The 7,563-nt window shown below is 42.0% G+C and overlaps 1 protein-coding gene across 1 annotated transcript; it reads left to right on the forward strand.

Moving 5' to 3' along the window:
• The first annotated feature begins 4,273 nt into the window (after positions 1-4,273).
• Positions 4,274-7,195, forward strand: hcar1-3 (hydroxycarboxylic acid receptor 1-3). Its single transcript, XM_080869202.1, has 2 exons — positions 4,274-4,404; positions 4,955-7,195. Exon 2 carries the CDS (start codon positions 5,022-5,024, stop codon positions 5,976-5,978), a length of 957 nt encoding a protein of 318 aa, XP_080725328.1. The 5' UTR covers positions 4,274-4,404; positions 4,955-5,021; the 3' UTR covers positions 5,979-7,195.
• The last annotated feature ends 368 nt before the right edge of the window (positions 7,196-7,563 follow it).

Here is a 7,563-nt window from a genome sequence, read left to right on the forward strand (position 1 = left end):
CTGATTTCCCAGATCTTAAACTCAAAGGAAGAGAGACCTGCTCGGGATGTACAGTGTTCCCCAATGCTGGTTCTTGTCCATGGAGAGCTCTAGAAGGCAGAATCTTAAAATGCTGTCTATGTAACTGAGTCACTGCATGCTGTGAGTAATTGGAAAACTTAGACGACGTCACCGCAGCATTCTGAACAACCTGATTCCCAGGAAGTTTTGCTTAAGACAAATAAACAAAGACTGCAATCCAGACGTGATGAAATAAATGTATGAACAACAATTTCCAGTTCTCAGTACGACACAATGGGAATTTGTGAATATTCCTTAAGTGATGAAATCAAGAGTCGGACTTGTTTCCGGGAATAGCACTGTTAGTAATGGTGTTACTTAACTCTAATGGATTACTATTTCTATCATTACAACGCCGTTACAGTTACTAACAAGAAAATGCGTTGCGGATGTGTTACTTTTTCAACACACAGACGGTTGAAGCTGTCTGCTTTATCTTACTGGGACCTAGCGGGGCGAAACAATCACACAAGTGCTGCTGATTGGCTGAGGAAGAATAAAGTAGTCATGGTAAACCAATCAGATGACATACCAACAAGATGCTATGTCAACCCAAGGCAACCCTGATTCTCCATGTTTGTGTTAAAAGTGTGGACTTCAAACTTTATACTGTGGAGGTAAGCATCAACGACACAGCTCTCAGTTCTCACTCCTTCTTTATTCGTCTCCAACATCAACTGCGCATATCGCACCACAAAACACAGGAACACACTTCCTATACACTGGGTGTGAGTGGAGCCCTCTAGTGGTCCACCACACATGCCCCCCCCGAACACCCAGCAGAACTAGTCCAGGACCCGGGGCTTAAGCAAACGGCCGGAACGGCTGAACTGGGGGGGGTGGGGAACTGACAGAGGGCAACCCAGCCCGGGAGCGAGGCTGGCACTGGCGGTCAGAAAAAGCTGCAGACGACTCGGAGCTCTCAGTTCTCACTCCTTCTTTATTCGTCTCCAACATCAACTGCGCATATCGCGCCACAAAACACAGGACCACACCTCCTATACACTGGGTGTGAGTGGAGCCCTCTAGTGTCCACCACAATACCAGTTTTTAAAATTGTGCTGATAGGCCATGTAAAACCAGAGTTATGATAAAAAATATAAGCAATGTTTTTTCCTGAATACATCTCCACTCTTTCCTACTGGTGGAAAAATGTACCATGTTGACCATTAAAAAAATGAAATAGCAACATGGCATTTGGTTGTTTAGGAAGAGGAGGAAATTTCAGGAGTGATGGCGGTGAGAGAGAGAGAGCGAGTTTTGAGAACTGAGAGATTTGTGATGTTTAGCGTGTTTGCAGTGTGTTGTTAGTGTATTGTGTTGTATATTTAGTGTGTAGTGTAGTGGATAGTTTTGTTTTGTGTGTCTGCTGAATGTCACGGGTGCTGCCAAAAAGCCACCAAAGCCAGACGCCGTCTGTAGGTGGAAAACAGGAGTGATACACTTCCTGCTTTCATGCCTGCAGGTATCAGGCTTGTGATGTTCTCCTTTATTTTACAGTGGACAGAAATGAGTTGTTGGAGTGGTACAAATAATTTGTGTGGCATCTTATTTGATGCAGAACGCCTGAGTGTAATGTAAATAGTTTGAAATAGTTAAAAAAAATGCCTTGGCTGCATTTTTAGGTAAGTAGCTGCATATAACTGTTGTTTGCAAAACTTGTGCATAGATTTTGAAAATTTACAATTTATATTTGCATTTCAAGTTAATGATTCGTTAAACACGTTTGTGGTTATTATAGTAAAAATTACAACTTTTTTCTACTTGGATTTAAAGATTTTTGTGTCTGATTTTGGATCAATTGTGTTAATACAGTATGTCAAAATGATAAAATAACTGTAAATTCAGACATGTGAGGTTTTGCTGAAAAGAATGATACCAAACAAGGGAAGGTAAATATTTTTAAAGGTGAAATGTAGAAGTAAAATCAAAAGTAGTCAGAAACAGCCAACTATACCCTGGAGCCCAGAGGGATAAACATTTTTTTCAAAATAACACAATAGTTACTTTTCCTAGTAATTAGTTACTTGTAACTCAGTTACTATCAAGGCTGGGGCGGCAGTGGTGTGGTGTTACGAGAAAAGAACCCAAAATGCAGGTACTGGCTGGGGTGCCAGTGGGTGTTTATTTACAGTGAGGGTGAAGTACAAAACAGGAAATAAGGAACAGGGAGCTACTAAAGCCTAGACTGGGAAAAAACGAATAAACAAACCTGAAAGCATAAGGACACAGGATGATACACAGAGATGACACGGAGAAAGCAGAGCAGAGACGCGGAGAAACGCTGAATAACACAGACGAACCGAGAAGGAACACAGGCAGGCACACACTATATATACACACAAGGTAATGAGGGAATGACACACCAGAGGGGAACACAGCTGAACCTAATTAGACACGACGAGACACAGACCTTCAAAGTAAAACAGGAAATTGACAAACTGTTCTACAACACTAACTCAGGGACACGAACAGAGCACAGGAGGGAGAACACTAAACAACACTGCGGGTGAGTCATGGACTCTTCCAGGGCTGCCCTTTGTCACGGATTCTGTTCATAGTTTTTATGGACAGAATTTCAAGGCGCAGCCAAGTGGTGGGAGGGGTCCACTTGGGTGGTCTCAGAATCTCACATCTGCTTTTTGCAGATGATGTGGTTATGTTGGATTCGGCCTCCAGCTCCGACTGGAGCAGTTTACAGGCCAGTGTGAAGCGTTGGGAAAGAGGATCAGCACCTCCACATCCTCAGCCGGAAAGGGTGGAGTGTCCACTCCGGGTCAGTTCCTGCCCCAAGAGGAATTTAAGCATCTTGGGGTCTTGTGCACGAGTGAGGGGAGAGGGGAGTGAGCGATTGACAGACAGACTGGTGCTGCAGTGATGCAGATGCTCTACCGGGCCGTCGTGGTGAAGAGAGACCTGAGTGTATAATAAAGGTTATCTTATCTTATCTTATCTTATCTTATCTTATCTTATCTTATCTTATCTTATCTTATCTTATCTTATAAGCGAACCTCTCAGTTTACTGGTTGATCTACGTCCTTACCCTCTCTTATGGTCACGAGCTGTGGGTAGTGACTGACAGAACGAGATCGAGGATACAAGCGACAGAAATGAGCTTTCTTAGAAGGGTGGCTGACCTCTCCCTTAATGATAGTGTGAGGAGTTTGGCCGTCTGGGAGGGGCTCAGAGTAGAGCCGCTGGTCCTCCACATCAAAAGGAGCCAGTTGAGATGGTTCAGGCATCTGACAGGGATGCCCTCTGGACGCTACCTATCTTTTTTTTAATATATTAAAAAGCAGTGTCATTGAGGTATTTTAAAATGCCATTTCATCACGCTGAAATGCACTGGCTTCCTCAAAATCCTCTGCTTACCTCATGGCACACCGGCTGAGAACTATTAAAATAACATTTAAAGCTACTTTGTGGAAGTCTTGCTAAGCTTACTGCTGAAAATCTAAGTGTACAAACGACTGCTTGGACTAACGTTAAGTTGCCACTATATGAGCTCACCTTATGTCACATTGTTTAGAGAGGGATCTGCTGCTGCTCCGCTGGCTGTTTATAAAATGAAAGTCGTTTCGTCATGGTTTTGTGCTGGGTTATTTTGGTAGTGGCACAGCTACATTGGCTCCCTATCTTTAATAACTGCACACAGTTACACTAGTCAACATGGTCACTCTTGTTTTGAAAGAAATCTCCTTTCTTTTGTCTTCTTGTTAGTTTTATAGTCTGAAACTGTTTCCTTGAGATGACATAGCAACAGTCACCTTGATAGAGTAAATTAGCTGTACTTTAAAGGAGAGACTAGGTGTAGAGTGGACTAAACACATTTTCTGCCATTTGTAGGGAGGCAATTTATAGCAATTTAAGTCACATACTAACTGTGTAGAAAAAAAAAGAAAAATAAAAACAAATGTTTTGCATTCCAAGCTTGCCGTGGCCCCTCCTACTGTTAGGGCCCTGGATAGTCTTTCCCACATTTCCCCCACTAAGCAAACAAAAAGAAAGGTATCATCTCCCCATAATGTCATATGTCATAATTTACGATTCTCTCAAAATATTAATTATTACACAATTTCCTGACATATTGTGTGTCATAAAATGTCAAGAAAAATGTCATAAAGGTGCTTATTACACGTCACCGTCTATAATAGCAGAAGTGGTTCAGCTGCAGAGCCACTTCTCTGGAGCACTCATAACCCACAAGTTCTAACAAGCCCTCAGACAAAGACAGCAGTTATAAACTGCCAAGGATCTTATCACATCATATCACTTTCACTGCACAAGCTGAAGACACATCGCCGTCTTCTCATACGGAAAGCAAAGAGTCAGTGTTGACTGCTGGTGAGTATGAAACTTTCTACTTTATATCTGTTTAGAATGCAGGGCATAAATTATGATTATTTGTTATCCACGGTGTGCACATAAATGCTGCCATGGCAACTTTTAAAAACAAAAGTTGTTAGTCTAACATGAATCCTGGTGTTTTTTAATGGTTAATCCTACGCTACATAGAAAGGAAAATGTATCTTTTATGAAATCATTTTCATAACTTACACAGTTTGCAAACTGCTTTGTTAGACTGCATGGGAGATTCGCACTGAAGTTTAAAAAACAAATAACTACATGGTATGCATAAATGGAAATCATTAAATGAGCTTCTTTATTTTCTTCCAAAAAGTTAGACGAAAGCTTCTAACAATAAACTAGTTACTGTATTCAAGTTTGGCTTCAGATATATATCTTACTGATAGATGCTTTCATCTAAAGGGAAACAGACGAATAAGGTAGAACAGAAGGATGTGTAAAGTTTCAGGTGTGTGTGCTAGTATTTCACAAAATGTTCAATAAAAGGAAAAAATTATTTTCTTTGCACTTCTCTCTTTTATGAAAGAACACATGACCTGCTGAAAATAAGGAAGTACGGATAAACCAAAGAGCTCAGAAGGCACGTAGCTGAAATGAAGGCAGTAAATAATTCTTCACTGCACTGCAGCGGGCACATGAAAAATAATAAAGAAAATATGTTCATGGAAATAGGCTTGATAATTGAGATACTGGGCCTGCCGGGAACAATAGTATCTTTGTGGATTTTCTGCTGTTGCATGAAGTCATGGAAACCTCACACCCTCTTCCTCTTCAATCTGGTTCTTGCTGACTTCTTGGTCCTCATCAACGTGCCTTTCCGCATCGACACCCACCTGCGAGGGAAGTGGGTGTTTGGATGGGTCTGGTGCAGAATCAGCCTTTTCATGCTGACTGTCAATCGCTCTGCTAGTATTGGATTCATGACAGCGGTGGCACTTGATCGCTACTTTAAGGTGGTCCACCCACATCACTGCATCAGCCAAATGACTTCAGTAAAGGCGGGCTGGCTCGCGGGCTTGATCTGGGCTGCTGTGGTGGTCCGCGGGATTCCGCTGCTGACCGCTAACCTTTTCCACCAGGCGAGTGGCAAGTGCCGTAGCTTCAACTCCTATGAAGAAGACCCTGTGCCGATTAAGCTGCATTACATTGCCTTTGTTGCAGAGTTCCTCCTGCCCTGGTTCTTGCTGCTCTTCTGCTCAGCAAAGATAGTCTGCCGGCTTCGCCAACGGCGAGTAGGCAGGAAGCTGAAGGGACGGAAGGCCATCAGAGCGGTCGTGGTGATCATTCTGGTGTTTACCTTGTGCTTCATGCCAAGCGTCATCACAGGCCTAGCGGCGGCCTACATCAAGGGAAACCACCCCCATGACTGCGAGTCCTACACTAATGTAACCCAGGTTTTCATGATATGCATCGTGTTAACCTACCTCAACAGCGCTTTGGACCCCATTGTCTACGCTTTCTCCAGCTCCATGTTTCGTGATGCCCTCAAGACCTCCATCTGCTTCAAGAAGATCTTCAGACCGGTTAGCACGAGAGTCCCCAACAGCTGAAAGGCAAAGATTTTGAAATACAATGAATGTCTGCTTCAATGGAAGACTGGAAGCAGCATGTGTGCAAGATGCTAAAGACTCTGAAGACTTCTGTGAGTAACGAGTGAGGAGTCCATGAACTGTTTGGTTCATATATTGTTACTGACTAAAAAAAACACTGTTAGGCAAACTTTATATAACGGCATCCCCCAAACTACCTTCTGCTTAGCTGAAATAGACAAGTTTATAAACTAGCTAACGCTTGTTAGATAAAACATCAGTGGAGAAAATTTAAGTAGAGAAAAAGCTAGCTTAAATCACCTTCTTACTATGTTAAAGATGAGTGACTGATGTGGGGAGAGTGTTTCTTGCCAAGAGCCACTAACTGCCACTAACTTCTCCATGTGTATTTTCAGATTCGTACAGCACACATTCGACAAAACAAGCTGTTTTGTCAAGCTGTCAAAACAGCGTGTGAAACGCTTTTCAGTCTTTGGTGGAGTTTGTAAATGCTGTTTGACATTAAGGAGAATGTTGCAAGAATAAGCTGTCTACAATTTGAACAAAGTTTGGTTGTATACACCTTTGTGACTCCATTTTTCATTTTGTAAGTCCACACATGTGGAAGAGCCTATCTAACTGTCAAAACCTGCCAAGCCCATAAATGCCACAATTATTGCTGTTGTAGAGCACATTTCTCAAGCTTGAGTCAACAGTTTCTTCACCAACATAGAGGATAATGTTTTGGTAAACAGTTTATCACTCCACGAAACCAGAAGAGCAGTAAGCGTGTAGAATGATGTAGCAAGAAGATGATAAAAGAATATGGGACGATGCAGAAGTGTGTAGAGGTGGGATACTGGTCAAAGCACCATCTTGCTACTGTAGTGCACTATTGCATATTTTTGCTGTTTCCAAATTGCATTTTGTACTGGTAGTCTAGATTTTTTCACCGCTTCTGTGTTGTTGCACAAATGTATATGTTAGAACACATATTCTGACAGAACCAGATGAAAGTGCCTGCTTTCTTTAGAGAGTAGCATGGAAAATCTTGTCTTTCAAATAAAGAAATCAGGAAATAAGACACACATTGCCTGAGTTAAACATCCCTACAATCCTGCTTTACACACTGTCGAAGCAACTTGTAATTTTGTGTGGCGATGATTTTAATACTTTTGACACGAGTTAAAGATTTCGGGTGATTAACGGCCTCTTGCAGGTCAGGTTGTTCTGCTGTATGTTTGCACTGTTTCTTTCACAGGTACTCCAATCGCCATTGAAGTACCTGTGTTCATCCTGCAATGTGGATATAATAAAATCAGTAAAACATGAACGTTCATTTTTTCTGTTTTTCCCAGACCTCCATCCATCAACCACACACACTTTACTCAGCAGAAGAATGACAGGGATAAGAATCTTTTCCAGCAGACATTTGGCAATAGTAGAGAAAATCCTGAATGGGCCCAAACCCCAAACTCACATGTACCTGCACGAATTTAAAGTTTTCAACAGTGGGAAGAAGCTGGAATCTCTCTTCTCAGATATGTGATAAGAACAAAGCAAAGTTTGTTCAGACAAATGAGGAAAGAATACATAACTCATGAAG

This window comes from Rhamphochromis sp. 'chilingali' (assembly GCF_963969265.1).
Source record: "Rhamphochromis sp. 'chilingali' genome assembly, chromosome: 20".
Classification (NCBI taxonomy): domain Eukaryota; kingdom Metazoa; phylum Chordata; class Actinopteri; order Cichliformes; family Cichlidae; genus Rhamphochromis; species Rhamphochromis sp. 'chilingali'.

Coding starts and splice junctions, on each gene's coding strand:
- hcar1-3 (XM_080869202.1), top strand. CDS start 5,022: ATGAAGGCAGTAAATAATTCTTCACTGCACTGCAGCGGGCACATGAAA.